Source organism: Neofelis nebulosa, chromosome 7, assembly GCF_028018385.1.
Source record: "Neofelis nebulosa isolate mNeoNeb1 chromosome 7, mNeoNeb1.pri, whole genome shotgun sequence".
Taxonomy (NCBI): Eukaryota; Metazoa; Chordata; class Mammalia; order Carnivora; family Felidae; genus Neofelis; species Neofelis nebulosa.
In genome coordinates, this window is record NC_080788.1 from 108,440,862 (window position 1) to 108,462,884 (window position 22,023).

The window sequence follows — 22,023 nt, forward strand, 5'->3', positions numbered from 1 at the left end:
GGTTCTAAGCTGGAACACGAGGGCTGAAATGTCTTGAATTCTGGAAGTTGCATCTAAGGATAATTGTACTGTAGCCTGGAATGAGGACCAGACACTGAGATACCAAATAGGAGGCAGTTGTAATAGTTCAGTCAAGAAATGGTAAATGCTGGGACACCTAGCTGGCTCAGTTGGTGGAGCGTGTGTCTCTGGATCTTGGGGTTGTGAGTTCAAGTCCCACATTGGCTGTAGAGATTGCTTAAAAATAAAATCTTAAGGGGCACCTGGGTGGCTTGGTTGGTTAAGTGATCAACTCTTGCTCTTGACTCAGGTCATGATCTCCCTGTTTGTGAGTTTGAGCCCCACATCGGGCTCTGTGCTGACAGTACAGAGCCTGCTTGGGATTCTCTCTCTCTCCCTCCCTCTTTCCCCACCTCTCCCTGCCACTTGCACGGTCTCTCTCTCTCTTTCGAAAATAAATAAAAAAACTTAAAAAAAATAAAATCTTAAAAAAAAAAGATAAGTGCCTCAACTATGGCAGAAACTGTAGAAATGGAAGGGCAGTAACTTATTCAAGAGACAGTAAAGGAGCATTCATGGAGATATGTAGTGATCTAGTGGGGGAGGTGGGAAGAAAGGGAGAGAAGACTCCAGAGTGAGTCCCAGATTTTTTATTTGGCCAATGGATGAATGACTGCTACTACAAATGAGGAACAGGCTTAAGGCAAAGATAATGATTCAAAATTTTCATATGTAGAGTCATAGGTGACCAGGACATTCTGAAAATATCCTTTAGGGAACTGGATCCACCAGACTGTAGTTCAGGGCACAGGTTCAGACTGGGACAGTCATAGCAGGAAGCTGGCAGCTTTGGCTAACAGCAGGAGGCAGAGTAGACAGAAGGCTTGGAAAGCACAAAATTCTGGAGACATTTGGGGAAAAACTGCCATACGTGCTTCAACAGCTCCTGAAGTATTTCCTGTTCAACAGCTTAGGACAACATGACATAGTTTCCTAATTCCTTCCCTCCCAAGAATGGCCTCCTACAATGCCATTCTCCAAAGAATTGACATGGTGATATTATAAAGCATAAATCATGTTATACCATTCCTTGCTTCTCTGACTCAAATCCAAACACAGACCAATTAAGTTCTACCTGTGACCTGGCACCTGCCTATCTCTCTGTCTAGATCTGCTACCAAATGTCTTCTAGGATTAACACTGATCCAGACTCTCTACTCTTCCCCTCAGGGCCTTTGTACCTGCTGTTCCCTAGGTCTGGAATGCTATTTTCCTAGGTCTTGTGAGCTGGTTCTCTCTCTTCATTCAAGCCTCTCTGTTGAAAGTTTACTTCCTTGAGACTTTCCTTGACCAATCTAATTCAGGTCCCCACATCTACCATTCCCCATGCTCAATTTCATTACCCTGTGTATTGACTTTATAGCACTGATCATTATCTGAAGGTACCTTTATTTACTATCTATTCTTATTGAAAGTAGTCATGTGCAGAAGTAGATTTCCACATTTATTATCTTTTGCTAAGTAAGCTCCACACCCAACATGGGGTTTGAACTCACAATCCTGAGATCAAGAGTCACATGCTCCACCAACTGAGCCAGCTAGCCACCCCACACTTACTATTTCTTAAATATTTTTTTAAATGTTTATTTTTGAGAGGGAGAGAGAGAGAGAGAGAGAGAGAGAGACAGAGAGAGAGCACAAGTGGGGGAGGGGCTGAGAGTGAGGGAGACACAATCTGAAGCAGGCTCCAGGCTCTGAGCTGTCAGCACAGAGCCTGATGCGGGGCTTGAACCCATGAACCAGGAGATCATGACCTGAGCTGAAGTCCGGTGCTTAGCTGACTGAGCCACCCACGCGCCCCACACTTACTATTTCTTAAGGGAAACAGGAAAAGTGGGATGGAATCATATGCTGAAAAGTCTTGAATTCCCCGTGAGGGGTTTTATTTGGTTTGCTAGATTCTGCAGAGCCACAAATGTTTGAAGTACTTATGTGACCTGTCAAGTGTTCTAAAATATTTGTTTCGTTAAGGTGTTATAAAATGTAATTACTCCACAATACTCTGATCCTATACTCAGTGAGACACTGTTCGCTGTAACTGGCTTAACTACACAGAACATTACTAAAGAAATGAAGTGAATGACAAGAATATAACAAAGTCTAGACATATCTGAAACTAATTTGATGGCTTTAACTAGTTTTGGAATATAATTGTACAGTTGGTCCAATCTCCTTTATCCAAACTCCTCTTCATTTCAGTGTGGGAGGCATACAGAATCAGAGGTCATGTAATTTTAAAAGTAGGATCAAACTGTAGCAGGGCCAAGTCATTTACATACTCAGTGGCGCAGTTGTGTCCATAACTTTATGCCAAACCACTGGTGGACCCCACTGCAGTGGAACCAGACTTTGGCTAATGGGAATGCTTTAAAGATGGATTATATCGAGCTCTTCCAGTAAGATTGGGCATGGAAAGGTCTTTGGATCATTGAATTTAATTCCACTATACCTTATAGAGAATGAGGGTCAGATTTTGGAACACCTCAATGAATAAGACACATTCCTTTCCTTTAAGGAAGATGAAAGCTAATTTAGCTCTGAGTATGAAGTACAATTAAGTGAATTGCATAATTTTATACAAAGACCAATAGAGATTGTTCTAAAGTGACTCCTATTGTCCTTGTACCTGCCAGCCTATGAAATGTTTGTGTGGGTTTTTGTTTTTCCCTCCTGTTCTCTGTTTTTCCAGGGATAAATAACTTTTTAAACACAAGGTATGTATAAATATAAAGTTTATTTAGCATAGTGTTTAGAAAAATAAGTTCACATCATTTCAGAAAACAAATAAAACACTTAATTGTCCAGGCATAAACCCCTATTACAGTACAACATACATACTTTAGATCTCTTTGGTTGGGTAATTAAGCACAGAAATGTTCTGGGACATGCTCTGTGTGCCATCACCTAACAGTGCAGTAGAGACTCTGTTACCCCACCCCATGATATACATTCTGTATAGATTTTCTCTTTGTGTAAGGCACAGTAAAACCATATTGAGTATATAACTGGTCTCCTCTAAACATACAGTACATGCAACAAAAGAACAAAAATTGAGAACCCTGAAAGCCAAGAGAGTCACATGCTACATAATTTTGATTAATAAAATGTACTGTGATATTAAATTAACATGAAATGTATCAACTAGATACAAAGTAACTGTTAGGCTCTATCATCTAAGTTCTAGGAAGACTTTGAAACATCTTTTGTAAAATGTAATTCTTTTCCCCACAAATTTCCTGAATTATTTATGTTTTTATGATGAGATGATCTGTCAAAAACATTGTAAAAGAATGAAGAACTTCTGGCTATGTACTAATGCACACTTGCCTAACATGTAGCAGGGCAGGCTTCAACACATGCCCAGTAATCCAACTTTTGACATGCAAAATGCAAGGGCATATACAGGGAGATTTAAGGTTAGTGTGCAATTTAACTACGAATTTTTATCTATGGCTATAACGTCTACCTGCCTTTCATAACACAAGAAAGGCACTGAAACGTGTACAATTCAGTCTTTTCATTACTATAAATATACATGAGCTATAAAACAACTACAACACAGGTGTTCTTGCTTGATTGAGGAACAAATGCACCTTCTCTTTAATTGATAAAACTGGTCTTTACTAGATGTAACTAAGAGCTAAATGCCAAATTCTGGCGGATAGAGTGCATAGATAGCCTCACACCAAAAATCCCACAGCCAGCAGCAGGGGTTGGGGTTTGCAGGGAGAGTTTTTACCCTTATTCTGATTCCTCTTTGGGGATCATTTGAGGGTCATTTGCAGCATCTTCAAGCATTGGTTTATGTAAGAGAAATTCTGCCACATGAACTCCAAGGGTTCTGAGACTGGCCCTTGGTATTGCAAAAAACATTTGCAATTCTGTGCAAGGAGATCATGGGGTTTATCTTATTCCATTCACATATGTATGGGCTATACACCAACTGGCCCTTATTTTACTGAAGTATAGAAAAGAACAATAAGTTCTTTATAATGTGCATTGATTCTTACCTGGTATATTGTGTAGCTACCTGGAGTAATTGTAGGGGTATAATTACATCAAGTTGGGAATATGAATGGGTTTCCTAGGTAAGTCTTAAGTTTTGTGCTATTTTTCCTTTTTCTTAAGGGAAAAAAAGAGGAAGAACTGTGAATAAACAGAGGCTTATATTTTTGGAAGACATATGAAACTTTTCCAGTTATATATAAAATATATATAACTTTTTAAACCTTCCCATCTCCCTGATTAGATGGGTATTTTAAAATAATGAACAAAAAATTCTGAATATCTGCAGCCATCAAGTGGAAAAACATCATTTTCATGTAAACTACACTACAGAACCATATAATTAATCTCAGTAACATGATCAGCACACACGTAAAGAAAAAAACAAGCTGTATAAGTAGGGATGGAGTGGAAGAGAACTCGAAAACACCTGACTTTGTAAAAAAAAAAAAAAGAAAGACAACTGTAGTTTCAGCAGTTTAAGAACATTCACTAATTCCATGAAGAAGGTGGGATCTGAGTTCTCTAATGAAACAATTGGATAGGGCTCTTCATCTATGCCTGCAAGTTCCATTTGCAGTAACAACCAAGGGTAAGTAATCTACGGCCCTTATGCCACATGCTCAGCAGATAGGCACGTAGAGATCAAGAGTACACTCTTCATTCCGATCTTGAAGACAGCAAGATTGGTAATATCTTTTATGTTCAACAACTTTAAGTCATCTCTGAAGAGATCATTTTCTCACATTTCTTGCTTTGCACACACCAGAGACTTTACTCACTACATAAATTTGCATCATTCCATCTTGTGTTCAGTCCTGATAAAACCTATAACCACAGCTCACATGATCAAGCAAGCTTCTTAAAGAAACCCCAAAAGATTGACCTTTGAACAAGACATGATAACATAGTGCAAATAATAGTTGTATGTCATAATGTAACAACTGATTCAAAACACGTAGAACTAAGTTTCACCAGGACAGAGTTTTGCTCAAGAGAACTTAGGTATTCTTTGTTTAGTTTAAAATGGTTTTTATAGTCTACAGAATTCATTTTACATGGTAATCTATGATTGGTATTTCATTGTAATGAAAAGCATCAACAATAATTAGTTGTTCATCAATTTGCATCATAAACATACATAATCACATAAGTGAAACTTAAGTTCTTCAGATTTAAAGCAACTTTGTGGTGAAAATAACCCTGTTGGATAGAAAGAGCCATCAGTGCTTCTGTTGACACTTCTGTACCTTAGTAAGAATAATAAAAAGGCCACAAGGTAAAAAGGCACATAGAATTCTATAGAAAAAATATTCAAATGAATCAGAGAGTTGCTAAATAAAGAACAAGATGTGAAAAAAAGTACCAAAATTCCAATATTGGGAGTTAGATTGCCTGTTTCAGTGTTATTAATAATGACCCTAATAGACTCCTGATAAAAATCATTACTTTTAAAATCCTACAAAAAGTAAAACTTTGTTGGAAATAACTATGTTCACTTCCTGTTCAAACAATAAAAATAAATTAAACAGTAAGAAAACATTTTTTCAGTTCATAGTGTCTGAAGTAGAAGAGAAACATATACAGCATAAATAAAATTCACTGTAATTCCTCAAATCCTTGCTTATAGGACTAATATATTTACACTCATACTGAAGTTTGTTTCAGAGTTTTTAGTGGAGTTGCAAACTTTCTCAGCCCCACTGGACTATTAGCAAGCACATTTGGAAATGTGTAGAGACAAACCAAGACTTTCACAAAAATATTGAGAAACAGAAATGTATATATTCAAAAAATAAACCCTTAGAATAGTATGGAGTACCATGTATGCTTCTTAACCTCATCAATGCCCGTGGAGTGAAAGTAAACAAAAATAACCGTACTGTTTCTAATGCCGATGTCAGGTGGACACAGTTTTAAAGAACTATCAAGTTCCATTTAACCTTAGAGTTATATTAAGTCAGCCAAATGACACACTTTGACTTGATATATTTCATCTTGTTCCTTTGTCTCCATCTATTTAAAAGAGAACATATGTGAACAAAAAGGCTGCAGCAACGCAGTTCTACTCCTGTATATTTAACTGTGATCTTCATGCAGATCAATCCAAAGTCTCTTGAATTCATTTACTCACAAAACTAGTGTTTTCCCTGTAAATGGGAAAATGCCTTATGTCCTCAGGGCTTCGTGAAAAGATCTGCCTGCTGATGCCAAAAAAGAAAAAAAAAAAAAAAGTAAAGAGAGAAAGAGAGAAACCAAGTTTATAAGTCTTGCATATCTTCATCCAATTGGACGGTTTGGAGCTTGGCAAGCTCTTTTTTGTCTGTTTCCAGGTCTTCACAGACAGTCTCAACCATGCCCTCTAGGACATACTTGGATTTTGAGTCCAGCATCATTAAGTTGCTTGTGGCTTTGCCCTCAGAATTTGTTAAGAAATTCTCTTTTATATTAGCTACTGATTGCAGAACTAAACGATGTTCTCTGACGAAATCCTGGTGTACTGCTGGGGAGGGGTGACCCACCTGGTCCTCAGGTGTAGGAACAATTTCCCCAAGGGCACCCTGGGTCATAGGGACTGACAATAGATCTTGACCAGTAATAAGGGAGCAGTTCTGAAGAGTTGCATAGTTAGTGTTGCTGACAGATGTCACAGTAGATTTGCTTGCCACAGGTGCAGACATTGGCTGGCTATCAGCAATGTCAGGGTTTAGCTCGGTGGGATTTAGCAAGGTAGGGGGAGTCAGGGAAAAATTGTGAGTTGGGGATACATTAACTAATGAGGAGGCCAGGGGATGGAGGCCACTCCCCGAGATATTTTCAGAAGACAGGTTTGCATTTATTTGTGCATTCTGATTGACAGGCATCAACTGAGAAAATACCAGGCTCCTCTCCAAGCCCTCCTGTTTAACAGATCCTATAGTCTGGCCTGAATTAGGGACAGTGTATACCACTGCACTGGGAGCAAGAGAGCTCAAGAAAACCTTTCCTTGCTGGACTGTGGTGGACTCACTTGTAAATGTGCTCCCATCTGAAGTGCTTGAATTTACTGAAATGTTGCCTAAAAAAAAAAAAGAAAGAAAAGAAAGTACAGATTATCACTGATAGAACTGATAGGGAAAGAAAAAAAGACTTTTTGACACACACGATTTTTCTCAGGTTCAGTAGAATCACCTTGAGCACTCAAAACTACAGATTCCCAGGCTCTACTCCTGAGACTCTGACTCAGTAAGTCTGAGAACAGGTGTATTTCAAATTCCCTAGTAATGCTGATGACATAGTGGGAGTGAGAAGTACTGGTTTAGAAACAAAGTATGAAAAAAATGTTTTTCCAAGTTCTAATTTCAGTCAAGTTTCCGGTTCATTATTACCAACTTGATTTCTCTCAATCAGTTGATAGTTGTAGCCAGTTCTGCCAGTTAGAACTAGGAAACACAAATGCAAAATAAAATGCCTTTGTTTGGAACAAGTTCAGTAACTGACATAAATGGAAAAGTAGAAAATAGCCATAAAATGAGTTGCCCTGGGGCTCGAAGTTAACCATATAAACCTGTACAGACACGTTGCAAACTTTCACCAAACTAACCATAAGTATCAAGTCAACAGAACGTTCAAGAGTTCTTTTTTTCTTTTGTTATGCCAGTTCTGAATTTTCAGTGGTGCAGTTGATAGGAAGAATTAATGATAATAATAAACTGTACTTTTAAAAACACAGATTAACATGAATAACTAGAGCCAATGCTTCTCTGAAATGTTTATATCTTAAGGCTCTCACTAGAATGGTCTACAGAGACCAGAAACAGGAAAAAAACCAAACCAAAACAAAAAACCCCCCAAAACATAAGTAGAATGCTGAGAAGTTCAAAATCAGGTAACTCAGACAATGCAGACGAATTAAAGCCTTCCCCTCCCTCCTATCATCAAATAAAACCCTTTTCTTTTGGAGTCTTTACATAGGCCCAGTGAAATGATGGCAATTATCTTGCCACTGTAAGAAAGGTAGACTTGAGGGAATTTTGTGACAGGATTATTCAGATGGGTTGTTTACCCTGATCTTGAATTAGATGTTCAGTAAATTATTATTTTGAGAAGATAGCCCAACGTTAAAAGTAATTCTCCCAAAACATTTCTCTTCTTGAATTAGAAAAATTGTGATTATATTACTACCTGTATTGATAAATAAATGTTACTGGGTTGTTTTTTTATATCTTCCACTTTTTAAGCACCTTAAATGCAAAGGAATATCTTCAAACAAACTAAAACTGTATTTAAACTTTAAATTAAATGTAACCACTAAAAAGTATTTGTCACGGAAATACTGGTGTTAAAAAAAAAAAAACATTTTTATGTATGTTTGGGTTCTTCACTGACATGAATGTTTGTTCCAGGCCAAACAAATGAAATGAATCTGACTTAAGTATACTTTAAAATTCTTGTTGGCTGCTAAACTGTAACAAAAAACATCTGAAATAGATGTTTATTTTGTTATATGTATATATTTGTGAAATTGTTTGCCTGTGTATAGGTGAACAAAACGATAGTTATTTTTTGAGAGAACCATATAGGATATGATAGGACATTTCCCCCAACAGCTATTAAATATAAATAAAACAATATCTTTGAATGTGTAGAAATTATAACACACATAAATGAAGGAGGAAAAGCAGATGTGATCTAAAACTTGATATGTAAGTATAACTGCACTTGAATTATAATAAACTTAATAATAATTTCAAAATTAGTTAAAAAAATTCAAATGAAACAGGACATAGGTGCAAAGTACAACTTTGTAATGATGGTAAGGGAAAAAAAACACCCTTGTTTTCTCAGATTATGAAGTGAGTAAAAGATATAGATATTCTGCTTTTCCATATAAATCCTAACTACTAAAAGATAATCTATCCTGTCTACACATTTTAAGGCAAGGCTGAGTATCTGTTTTTGAGAAAGGCTGAATCCCCAAATGCTTTAAAGAGAATTGCAGTCCACCATTGCTATAAAGGAACGCTGCTTCCTGGACCCATCTGGTTAAACTTACGCCTTTAACTCACCCAGACAGTCCAAGGATTGACAGCTATGTCATTTGATCTTAGCTATTTTAACTGAAAATGCTTCTTCTTATTCATATTAAATGTCCCATTTAAAAAATTAGCTATTAGTTTGTAATAATTTTCTGTGGTAGCATATTTCTAGATTACACGTGAAAAGTATTTCTGCTTTTCTTCTCCCCCAATGTACATACCACACTTTTTGCTCCAACTTTTTGTCTTTAAACTGTTATCTACTGTTTGGAAATTTCCTAAAGAGAGAAGAAACCCTGTGGTTTCTTATATTTTTGTTGGAAAGTGATTTAACTTTAATCCTTTCCATAACTTGAGACAACGAAGAAATACATGGTATGCTGCAGGAGTTTTGTGTTTTCCTACCATTTTACCTGAGAATTGATGTTAGAGAAAGTTACTCAACACTTTTTCCATTAATGCCTCAAATAAGCTGAAGTGGGTCATAGTTGTGCATAAGTTGAGATTTTTTTGATAAAGCCATTTTATAGGAAGTTGATCTTTAAAGGGAGACAGTTACTTATTTTGCTTTCATAGAAATCTGGACATTCAGATTTGCTTACAGGAAGGCAAACCTGCATTAACATCCCCCACTCCTAAGTTTAAGGCACTATGCAACCTCCATGGCCATTCTCACCATTCGTGTTTCTATGTACAAAAAATGACAGAGCCATCCAGACTTGCTTCAAGTCAGTGAAGAAGTGGCATAACAGCCTCAGACTTCCTGAATTCCAGATCAGTGTTCTTCAGCAAACTGCCTTTAGCAAAGCCACAAACATATAAAATAAGGCTAACGCACACATTTGGGGGGGGGGGAGGGAGAGTATACATGCAGAGCAACAGACACCCTATCACATACTCATCTGGTTTTCCTTTAGGTCTGATAGTTTTAATTATAGGAGGAACATGGATCAAACACAATTGATCCAGTCTTTTTAGCTTGCTCTTCTAAAACACTCCTTGGTCAGATAGAAAATGCTTAGGTAAAGTGTACACATTCGTACCAATTGCTTGACGAATTTTGTGTTCTTAGCAATATTATTAATTTTTAATCTTAAAATGTCAAGCAATGGGTTATTTTGTAAGCACCAACTGACTTATCATATTTCTATAATTGTAGAACTGGCAAGATTTGCTGTGAACTGTATTTTTCCATTCAGATGTTAGGAAAATAAAAGCCCATCTCCATGATGCCAGGGAACCAACCAGACTGGATATTACATGGGTGTTGTGAAGAAGGAGAAACAAATCAAGGCTCTTCTGCAGCTGTGGCAGCCAATAAGGTACCTGAACAGTAACATCAATCTACAGCTCTCACCAAATGTGTCATTTACAGCAGCTGGCTAAAACATTCACTAGTGCATTATGGTACCGAATGAGACTTTTACCTTGTGAAGCTGCTACTGAAACAGAAGGCAGCTGCAGTGGAGAGAATCCAATGCTCCCATTAAGGAACTGGCTGTTTGCTCCGGAATTGGGGATCTGGACAATGCCATACTGGTTAATTTGCACTGGTGTAGTAAAAGTCACCACAGAGCCTCCATCTTGGGAAGCCACTGTTTGAATGCCTTCTCTTTTTACCTCAGTGCTGGGTATCAGCCCTGGGAATGACACAGGGGCACTGGGGCTGTAGGAAGTGGTGGCTGCGGAGTTAGCTGAAGAACTCTGGAGGACTTTGAATTCCTTCACATCCTGGGAGGTAGACCCCAGTATGTCACTCATGGATATACCATTGCTCACAATGTTTGATGCAATTTTTGGTGGGTTCAGTGACACTGTCTGTGTATTTCCCACATTTAATCCATTAAGGATAACTCCATTGGGTCCCTGAATGAAAGAATTACCATTAAGAAAGACAGGTGAAGTACTTGGTACCAAGCTTCCATTCAACAAAACTCCAGAAGAGCTTAATGATATCTTAGCATTTCCAATTTGCTGCATATATACTGGCTCCATGTGACTGGAAAGGCTGAGGTTGGTGACACTATCCGATGAACTGGAGAGTGGATGAGGAGACAAGTCCTCATGGCCCTTGCTGGATTCATCTTCAGTGCTGGGATTGCCATCTGACTCACTGCAGAGAAGGGGAAATCAAGACATTCAGAAGGTCAGAGGGATGACATTCTACCTAGTGCCATTTGTTTAGAAAACCAACCTCTAACCCCATTAAAGGCAATATTTTAGGAAAGCAGAGCAGGAAGTCTTTAGTCTTGTTTAAGTTATGAGGCCTTTCAGCAGATTCTAACCATAAAGACAGAGAACGTGGGAAGATAAACTCTCCTATCCCAATCATTTTACCAATAATAAATTCAGGGAAAGTCCAGAGATCTGGAAGATGTAAATTCAGCTAATAGGATTTTCATAAGAATTATATATACGTTTTCATAGCACTGAAGTTATTCCTTCCTGTTAAATTATGCTGCTACCTATACCACCGGGGGGGGTGGGTGGGGACCTCACTAGATGAGGCAGTCAGTCTTTCCTATTAGGAACGCCTTCCCCTCCCTTCAAACCAATTCCGATTAGTGTGATTTTGGAAGTAAATGAAACTGCCGAAGGAGCAGGAGGTGGGAAGTGTTCAGTTTTGTTTGCCAGTTAGTTAACAAGAGATCATTTTCTCACCTGCTCCCAAACTTCTACTCCACCAGACTGACAACTCTCTCATTCAACAAAGTGGCTGTCCTTGATGTAGGAAAGGCACTTTCAACCCAAGAACTGTTATGTGCAGTCGCCTTTGAATCCAAAAGAAGCCATAGGGGCCTATTTAACATACACCATCCAGTGCCCTGGTGAGGTGGGAGGGAAAGGGTGTGGGTCACTCAGCAGCCTTGTAACCATCAGACCCCTTCCCCAGCACCCTCAGTCCTTCTGCTCCAGACAGGACTGGGTTCCTCAGCTCCCCGACTTGGGAGGAAACGCCAAATCCGGGTGAAGGGTGGTGATAGGGTTTCCCATTTGGACTGAGGCTGGGCGGGGTGGGGAGAAAGGGGCAGTTAGCTGCAGTTTGGAAGCTTGGTGCGACTTGGCCCTGTAGAGGATCCCCATCCCTGCAGTGCCCGGCGGTCGGTTCGCTTTCATGCGGAGGGGAGGGGATTACCCGGGCTTTGGGCTGCGGGGCCAGGAGCGCAGAAAGCGCTTTGATTTACGAGCTGAGGCTGAGCCGCCGTCGCCGTCTGCGAGGGTGACTCACCAGGGGTGCGGGTGGGAGGTAGATCCGGAGAGGGGCCTAAACCAGGCAACTGGGCCGGGGGCGGGGGTGTGGGGTTGTCGGGGGGGGGGGGGGGGGAGGCGCGCAGCCGGCAGAGTGCGGCTGGGGAGAGGAACGCGCCCAGCCGGGGAGCGCAGGCTGCAGGGCAGCTGGCCTGAGCGCCACGCCCGCTCCCCACCCCCTGCCTCTGGCCCCGAGGATTCCGACGGGGCTCCAAGCGATGGGATCCGCGGCCACAAGCAGGCGCGGGGTCACCAACGTGCCTCCTCTGGGTGTCCCCGCAAGTCTGCGGAAGGATGCACGCAGGTCGCAGTGCGCGTTTTGTTTTGGTTACCGGGAGGCACGGCTCGGACACAGCGCCTCCCTCCCTGCCTTGGGCTAGGAGCTCCGGAGCCTTCGGGCGCCGGCGGGGGTGCAGGGACAGGAGCGGCAAGGGCGGGCCGCGGCGGGTGATCACCTTCGCTCGGCCGGGGCGGGCTTCCCGGCTCCCAAATTCCTTCCCTGGGCAGAACCTTCGAGCTGCTTTGGGTTCTTTCTGTCTTATGCCCGCGTGGCTTGGAGACACCATCTCTCCAGGCGACCTTCTCCTTAGTTCGCTCAACAATACACAAAAACACTCCAGGTGTCTGACTCGAAAGGACGCACAATAGAGGTGGAAAACCCGATCTTTCCCACCAGTTGGGGTCAAAAACCCTGCCAGTCAAAAAGTTGAAACCCGCCAGGGTGGGCGCTCAAGAAGGTGTGGAGCTGATAGCGCCCCCACTCCTAACCGCTGTCCCAGGAGGGAGCCACGCAGGGTTGGGGGGCCGAGGAAGCAAGCCCTCCAGCCCCACTGCCCCGGCGGCGCTGAAATCCGATCCGAAGGAGTTCAGAATCAGGTTTCAAAACACGGCAGAGCCCAGCCGCACCAACACCCCACGTTGCCGCGGCCACGAAGAGAACCACAGCGGGCAGGGTGAATGATTAACTCTGTCACATAAAACCTCGACGTCCCCAACCCCCCTTCTGAAACGCCAGCCCCCATCGACACTCTCCAGCGTCCAGAGCGGCCACCGCGACCTCCAGCGCAGGCCTGGGGCGGGGAGAGGGGCAGCCGAGCCGCGGAGAGGGCGGTCAAGGAGCGCGTGCACGCGCCGGGACGGTGAGACCCGGTGGAGGTGCAGACCCCGGCCCGCCCTGGCAGCCTCGGTGGGCCTCGGGCGGCAACGAGGGCTGCCTTTCCGGCGCCTACACACTACACACGCTCCTGCGCCCCTCCAGACCCCGGGAGAGAGTGGCAACTTCAAAGCCAGCGGGATGGGGGTGGGAAACTGGGCGGCAGTGACCAGCCGAGGTGGGGGCGGGGACTGAGACCTAGGCGGGCGACCAGAAACTTCTGGGGGGAGGAGGGGGAGGGGGAGGAGGAGGAGGGAGGTTCCCCCGCCTCTCGCCACCGCCGTCCCCCCCTTCTCCGGGTCGGGGAGAGGTGGGGGGCGGGGAGAGGTGGGCAGCCGGACCAGGCTGGTGGGGAAGGTAAGCGCCATGTTTGCGAGCACTTGGAGGAAAAGAAAGCTGGGAAGGGGGTGGGGGAGAGGAAGGGGGAGGAGGAGGAAAGTTGGCGCTCACCTTTTGGACTGGGTCTCTGAGGGGTTCCGATCGCGCTGCCGGCGGTTCTTGAACCAGTTGCTGACCTGGGTGAGGGAGAGGCCGGTGATCTTGGCCAGGTGCCGCTTCTCGGCGGGCGAAGGGTAGCGATTCTGCTTGTAGAGCTCCTTGAGCGCGTTGCGCGACTTCTCCTTGAAACAATACACCGTCTCCTCGCCGTCCCAGATGGTGCGGGGCAGGGGGAATTTCCTGCGCAGCCGGTACTTGTCCACGGCGCCCAGTGGCCGGCCGCGGGCTCGCTCGGCCTCGGTGTAGCGCGCCTTGTACCAGAGCTGCTGCAGCAGCGGGTGGTTAGCCGACTCGAAGCTGTGGCTCTCGAGGATGCTGTAGAGCTCGGGGTAGATGCCCTGGTGGAAGGCCACCAGCGCCCGCGCCTTCAGCAGGCTCTCATTGCCACGTAGCAGGTCGCTCTGGGGCAGGGACCACAGGAACCGGGCCAGGCGGTCCAGGTTGCCCCCCTGCTGCAGCGCCTCGCACACGCAGGCGACATGGTCGGGCGAGAAGGCCAGTGGGGTCTGCGCGGCGGCGGCGGCGGCGACGGCGGCCGCGGCGTGGTGGTGCCTGCCCAGAAGTTCCGAGTGGAGTTGTACCTGATCCGCCGCCGCGGCCGCCGCTGCCCCTTCCTCTCCGCTCACCCTGGCGGCGGCGGCCGCGGCGTCCCCCGGCTCCAGGGGGAAAGGGGCTGGAGCCGGGGGGCTCAGCCCCGCCGCCGCCGCCGCGCCCCCCGCCACTTCTCGGGGCGCCTCCTGCCCTTCCGAGGCGCTTTCCATCCCATTCTCCTGCTTGATGTCCGCCGCACTTGCGATCTGCCCGGTGGGGGAGGAAGAGGACATTTTTTGTTGTTTATTTTCCTCCCTCCCTCACTCCCTCGCACTCTTTTCCTCTTTCTTTCCCCCTCTCTTACTCCTCCTTCTTCGTCTCCCTCCCTCCTCCCCCCCTCCGGAAAGCCCACTCCCTCCCGCCCGGTTTCGGCTGGATCTGGCCGATCAGGTTTCCCCCCGGCCACGCAGTCACCATTAAGATAGCTGCTAGAGCAAAGTAGTGTAAAAGGATAGCTGCTTTCTGCCGTTCCCCCAACGTGACTCCTCGGGTTGCTGCATACTATATGGCACTGGCGGCCCGGCCGGCCCGGCCGCGCCACCTCATTGGCTATTTCACATTCAGAGGGAGGAGGAGACACCGTTTCTATCCCTGTCGATCACCCGCCTCGCACTCCACCCCTTGCCTTTCCTTCTCCCCTGACCCCCAGGCACCTATACCTGAAGGGAAACACCGACATTCTTTTTAGACCGTGCTCCTGGGCGGGAAATTACCTAATGTGGCCTGAAAACTGGACAAGAGACTCTTTCAAAGAGAGTCCTCAGGATTCCAGCGGGAGGATTAATAGTGTGGCCTTAAGGTCCGGACGCTAAACTCTTAACAAAGAGACCACCGTCAAGCATCCAGGTGACAAAATTTCAAAGGAGACAATTCAGAAGCTTCTCTATGTCCCTAGTCCCCTTTCCCTCCCTTTGAGAGATGTCTTTGTCAAGGATTTTGTATTCAAAAGGGTCCAAAATAGAATGTCACTAGGGAATGTTCCCAGGGGGAAACATTTATGGTAAATTAAAAAGGGGAAAGTGCTTGAAAATCTTAAAATAAGCTGTATAAATAGCCCACGGAGGAGACAAAAACAAGAAGACTTGAAAAAGCATTTAACCTTGACTCACCTGGAGAGCTGGCAACACAACTGTGTTCAACACGGTGCAACTAAGCATATAGAGTATTGAATCAGTGTGCTTAGCTCAGTGAGTAGGGTAAGGTGGAAGAGACTTAAGCTTTAGATTGTTATAAAGCATGAACATTTAAGTATTCTGTATGAACGTATTTTCTGTAAGTGTGTGTATAGTTCTCTGAAGGTGATACTCCTCCATTCTAAGTGCAGGTGTCTTCCAGATCAGTGCAGGATCAGCAGCCCTTTCAACAGCATAGACAGATGGAAGGCTGCCCTCTGGTTTGAGGTGAAATGCCTGGGGGTGGAGTCGACTGCTGTTTGCAGTTATGTCTCTTTCTTGGTTTGCATGAGGTCTTAACTCAAAAAAGGATGAACCCACCTCTGCTTCTCTGATTTCTGTGGGTCAGTTAGGTCCACCTGCTGATGCTCTTTCTCAAAATCCAACACTTTAATGACATCATCCTAACATCATCCTTCACGGTGGCCTTGTGTTGTTTCTGCTTCCCAGTTACCCAAAACTGCCTATTTCGGCATATTATAAAGCAGCTGTTTAGCTTACCTGCTGTCATGATCAACTCGGTGAGGTTTTCTTTTTCGTGGACAGGCTGCATTTTATTGCTGGTCAACCAAGATGTCATTTGATTTTGGACTTGACTTGCTTTTGTACTACCCCGATGAAGCCAGCACTGATGTCTCTGGTTGATTTGCAATTCATAGTCATAGAAAAGACCGTGTGTTTTCACCCCATTGGAAATATCCAGTTAGGTATCCAGCTTTAGGACAATATCCGAGGTACATAACTTCCTTGAATTTTAAAAAATATGCTTTTTGTCTTAGAATAATTTTTACTTACAGAAAACTCACAAAAGAGTATGGAGAGTTCCCACCTACTCTTTACCCGGTTTTCCCTAATGTTAATTAACATTTGAGATTACAATGATATATTTCTCCAAACAAATTAACATTGGTGCAATATTATTAACTAAACTGTAGACTTTCTTTGGATTCACCAATTTTTCCATTGATGTCTGTCTTCTATTTCATAATCCAATCCAGAATACCACATGGCATTTTGCTCCTTGAATTGTTAAAGCATATTTATCGGAGCAAAGTAGACAGGATATAGTATGGTTTAGTGGAAAAAATGTGGACTTGGGGATCAGCTAGCTAGACATAGGTTTAATCCCAGTTCTGCCATTTATTAGCGACTTGAGTATGAAAAGTGCCTGGGATTGTTGTGAGGATTAAATGAGATAAGATGTGCCGTGAAGCAACTGGCATGTAATTAATCTCTGCTAAATGTTTGTTATCTTCTTCCTGATAGTGCAAAGTAGTAAACTTTTCAGTTTTATGTATCTAGTGAAAATTAATTTGACTATATTATAGGGCGATCCAAGGTCAGGTCATAGGAATCTTCTTCAGGCTTATTATCAACTAAATATAGTTCATTTATTTGGAAAACTATGTATTGGGTTTTTGCATGTCTTCTGAGTATGTCCTTTGCTTCCAGAGCACCAAGTGCAATAGATTATGTAGAAGCAGCAGTGGCCTTTATGAATTTGCAGCCTATAGCTACATTGGTATTCTATAGCTCCAGGAGGAGATTCCTGTAGAACCAGAAGTGAAATGCAACACCGGGCTCTGGATTCCTTTAGCAGGCTAAGCCCCAGGCTCATTCTGGCAGCAATTCAAAGTGGGACCGGAAGTCCTGGACTCAAACTTTGGAATGGAACACCAGACTTCAGGGTGTATGGAGTTCATCTCAGAGCACTGGTTTCAAATGATTTGTAAAATTGATGAATACTTCTACTTCCTTTGTCTGCCATGCTGTAAACACTGAGTCTGCAGTACTGATGTGCAGCCTAAAGCAGTGTTGTGATTTGGGAAAACAATTGAGGCTGGGCTTGTGTGAAGGTGAAAACCAACCTGCTTGTTTCCGTATCTTTGCCTTCCTGCCTGAAGGTAGTGATGAGAGCATATGGAAATCTTTTGCCATTTTAGTCTATTGAAGAAAATCTGGCTCAGCACAAAATTTTACACTTTGCTTAAATATATTTTATGGTGTTGCCACCAAGAGCAGAGATGTTCTTTTTCAAGGCTGACTTTGGCCGCCTTGATAGGCGGATAAAGGGAAGGCCTACATAACTGTGTTTTGGTAGGTTCTTCCTATTTCCAAAGCTTATGTACTGGTACTGTTGAGGAACTAGGTTGCAAAGTAATCTCCCAGGTACCGGAGGTGTTCTATTGTTATTTAGTTATCAATGGTTGGTGATATGTAGTCAACATTTCTGAAGGATCATTCATTTGCCAAATATTTATGGAGTCCTGATTAATAACAGGTATTGCATTAGGTACTGAAGGATAGCAAGATGAATATATTGAGGTCTCTGACCCTGAGGAGCTTAAAATATGGTGGGAGAGATAAGACACATCCATTAGGAAATACAACAGAGAGTATGGGAGTGGTGAGGATAAAGAGACTAATTTTGGGAGGCCAAGGGCAATGGGGAATGGATTTTTAGCTGGGCCTTTAAGGACAAGAATTTTGAGAGGACAAGGATAGAGCTCACTAGAGGAAGATTGAATGAAATGAGTAAAGCATGGAGCCGTGAAGGTATGTGGCATATTTCTGAATATATTGAGTAATTCAGCATGTCTGTGTTGTGGGGTTTATGTAATTGTGTGGTGGGAGATTAGCTTAAAGGGCAGGTTGGAGATAGATTTTGAAGGTCTTTGAATGGAACGCTCAGTTTGCAGTGGTGCTCACGGTGGTTTGTGTACACAGTAGTCCGTGTGTAATATCATGGTCATGGTTGATTAGCCCAGGGATGGACACTTTCCCCAAACCAAAACATTCAAAATTCTCTTCTGGGGTCTTTCAAATTTTCATGAAGAAAAAAAGTTAAGGCTGGGAGAGGGAGCCTTGGATATAATGCTTGGGACTTAGTAACCAAGCTATCTGCCTGTGGAGGATGCAGATGAGCAGTAGGTAGGAGGGGACCTAGTGAGTCTCATGGGTGGTAGTGGAGGGAGAAGAGCCTGGCAGAGACTGAGTGAGTGCCAGGTTCTAGTCATCTCCCAGGTGTAGCAGCGTTCTTGCCGTTTTTGTGGTGATGTGGATTTCCCCGAGGAGCCAGAAAGGCCGCTTGGACTGGACTCAGCAGAAGGATGAATTTATTGGAACATAATATCAAACAACGTGAAAAACAGGAACGCAACTGGTTGTGCTTAGAGACCTGCTGTCTCATTTCACCTGCCTCTTTCAAGTTAGTCTTTCCAAGGGGCTTTCCCCAGAAAGTTGGAACCAGGGCTCCCCGTAGTTCTTAATTCACACTTTCTAGCCCCGTTAAAGAGGTTCTACTGTTTTCCCTTTACTGCCAGTTTGAAAAATATAAGGAGGATCTCTGGTTGTTCCAGTAAGGGTTATGTGTCAACCCCTAGGCCAGAGAGTCCGGATTGTGATTAGCAGGCACATTAAGAACCACTGAAGCCTGTGGGGGATGAGTTGTTTTCCATAAGAAGGGGGAGGGATGCTATCTTTAGTCTTGAGACAAAACCATAAATGTCCCCTAAGGATGGGGAAAGCCCAGCCTGGGTCCTTGGGGCTGGGAAAGAGGGTCTGCAAGAGAGAAACACTGCCCCAAGGAGGTAGAATCTACTGAGATGGGAATGCTAGAGGAAGAGCAGATTTGGGAAGAGAAATAATGGGCCAGTTGGTCCACTGTTGGGATGCTGTTTTTTAAAAAAATATTTATTTATTTTTTGGGAGAGTGCAAGCAGGGTGGGGGGTGCAGAGAGAGGGAGACAGAAGATCTGAAGCGGGCTCTGGGCTGACAGGCTGATGGCAGCTAGCCCGATGTGGGGCTCGAACTCCTGAACCGGGAGATCATGACCTGAGCCAAAGCCGGGCATTCAACCAGCTGGGCTACCCAGGTGCCTCATGGGCTGCTGCTGTTTTAAGACATGTAGGAAACCTGATTGTTTAGTGGGTTTTATAAAGACTGAAGTTCCATTTGAATCAGAGTTCAGGTGCTGTCAGGGCTTTCCTTTTTTTTTTTTTTTTTTTTTTTTTTTAACGTTTTATCCATTTTTGAGACAGAGAAAGACAGAGCATGAACGGGGGAGGGGCAGAGAGAGAGGGAGACACAGAATCGGAAGCAGGCTCCAGGCTCTGAGCCATCAACCCAGAGCCTGACACGGAGCTCGAACCCATGGACCTCGAGATCGTGACCTGAGCTGAAGTCGGACGCTTAACCGACTGAGCCACTCAGGCGCCCCCAGGCTTTCCTCTTGAAAGCCTTCTGATCATTCTATGTTCGTGGACCCCACGAGTAATAATGGTATACATTTCAGAGTTTCTATTATGTACGAGGCATTGTAGTAGTGCCTTCATATAAGTACCTGTCAGGTAATTTAATCATTACAGCAACCCTGTGAAGCGTATTAAGTGGAAGAAAGTAACTGAGGTAAGGGAGGATAAGAAATTTGGCTCAAAAACCAGTCTGATTTAAGCGAAGGCCAGGTTCTTCCCATTTCATTGCTTCTTTTAGATACTACTACTGATGAGAATACCTATAGTACTGTTAATAATGGCTAACAGTTATTGAGCTCTTATTCTGTGCTGAGTACTTTAAATGAGATATCTCATTTAATCTTTATGTTGTCCTCAATTTATGGTTGGAAAAACTGAGGCCTGAGGTCATGCAATTACAAAGTAATGAAGTCAGCACTTGAATCCAGCTCTCTTGAAGTCAGATGCCAAATCTATAAGCTCTACTTTCTACTGCCTCTAGCTTTGTGAGAATCATGCTCATCTGATAAGAGTTCCAAGTCAGCTGTTGCTACCATCCTTCTCCGATAGTAGTTTCCAACCTGGGAAGTGGATACAGCTGGTAGCAATGTTTCCTTCCACAATCTTCAGTGCTTTCTTTGCCTTGATGTTAAGGTTTGGGCGAAAGGTAAACCAATTCACAAAGTGGTTGGGGGTCTCCTGTTCCAGGACATGATTAAAAGTGCCTTGTGGTAATAAACAATAATGCCAAATTAGTGGATGACTTCTCAATGTATTATTGCCTAAAATTTCTATTTGCTCACTGAACATATTCACTCTTTTACTGTAAGTTTCCTGTTCTATTAAAATATATTAAGATCCTAAAAGTTGTCTTTATTTTTAGAGAGCTTCACTGTGAGTCACATGACTGGTTTGGATGTGGTCTTTTTCAATAAGACAATAGCAGCATAAGCCTCCAGGTCAGCACAGCATTTGTATTGCCTATTTTAGTAAACTTATTTGATTAGCTCCTGTTAGTGAACAATGTTATGATCAAGCTGATGACATGATTTATTAGGTGAATCCCTATGTCTATATACAAATATAAGCCCTGTGCTTATATATATATATATATATATATATATATATATATATATATGTAGTGCTATATATAAGCCCTGTGGTCTGCTGGTTCCCAGATGTCATATCTAGCTGTTTGTCAGGTTCCTCCTCTTGTAACCCATGGAAATCCCAACTGTATTACCACACTGAGTTTCATACTGAGTTCACTGTTTAAAACAGTGGGAGTTGGGAGGTGGCTGGCTGGCTCGGTAGGGCACACAACTCTTAATCTTGGGGTCCTGAGTTTGAGCCCCATGTTGGGAGTGGAGCCTACTTAAAAAAAAGTGGGAGTTGGAATGTTGCTTTTTATGTTTTTATTGAAAAGAACAAAAGTGCTATCTAAAGTTAAACTCACCATGTGTGTATATAGCTAGTATTCATTGTATGGGTTAATTTGAAAAACTTTGCATGTCTACTTCTGATGGAATTTGGACCAGATTACAAGATGATGCTTGGCTTAAAATTTTTTTCACAGTGAACTAGTATTTGATGCTCGTTCATTTATTCTTCACTCTACTTATTCAATAAATATCAACATATCCTTGTTATGGCAATGAACATGTGTCCCTTACAGAGGGAGGAGTTTATCTAATAGATCTGTTTATAGGCTTTCTTTGCAATCCTGATAAATGCAGTGAATGTGGTTTACAACTGCCAAAGAGATTCAGGCTCTCAGATCTTACAATTGCTGAAATACAGTGTATATGGTTGGGGTGTTGGGGGGGGGGGGGAAATGTAAGAACCAGGTGACACCGGTTAAGCACACTTGACAGTCTTGAATTAAGTGACTCTGCAGAACAGATGCCAGAATTTAGTGAGAATCTGTAGTATTTAGGGTTGGTGTAGAGACTTTTGTTATAGGTAACTTTTTCAAACTTTTATTTGCGAACTTGTGCTTGCATGACTGTGCAAGTATAAAGGAGAATATAAAGCACAGGCTTTC

The 22,023-nt window shown here is 43.3% G+C and overlaps 1 protein-coding gene across 3 annotated transcripts; it reads right to left on the minus strand.

The window, feature by feature from the left end:
• Positions 1-2,775: 2,775 nt before the first annotated feature.
• SIX4 (SIX homeobox 4) lies at positions 2,776-15,057 on the minus strand. Of its 3 annotated transcripts, XM_058739234.1 has the most exons (4): positions 14,989-15,057; positions 13,936-14,780; positions 10,511-11,196; positions 2,776-7,123 (listed from the first exon to the last, which is right to left on the minus strand). In XM_058739234.1, exons 1-4 carry the CDS (start codon positions 14,989-14,991, stop codon positions 6,327-6,329), a joined length of 2,331 nt encoding a protein of 776 aa, XP_058595217.1. In that variant the 5' UTR covers positions 14,992-15,057; the 3' UTR covers positions 2,776-6,326. The 3 variants fall into 3 exon arrangements, with proteins under 3 accessions (XP_058595217.1, XP_058595218.1, XP_058595215.1); XM_058739235.1 differs by lacking the exon at positions 14,989-15,057 and having other exon boundaries at positions 10,967-11,196; positions 13,936-14,862; XM_058739232.1 differs by lacking the exon at positions 14,989-15,057 and having other exon boundaries at positions 13,936-14,862.
• Positions 15,058-22,023: the final 6,966 nt, after the last annotated feature.

Coding starts and splice junctions, on each gene's coding strand:
- SIX4 (XM_058739232.1), bottom strand. CDS start 14,807: ATGTCCTCTTCCTCCCCCACCGGGCAGATCGCAAGTGCGGCGGACATC. Junction 11,197..13,935: donor TCAGAGACCCAGTCCAAAAG/GTGAGCGCCAAC, acceptor CCTTCTCTGCAG/TGAGTCAGATGGCAATCCCA. Junction 7,124..10,510: donor TTCAGTAGCAGCTTCACAAG/GTAAAAGTCTCA, acceptor TTTTTTTTTTAG/GCAACATTTCAGTAAATTCA.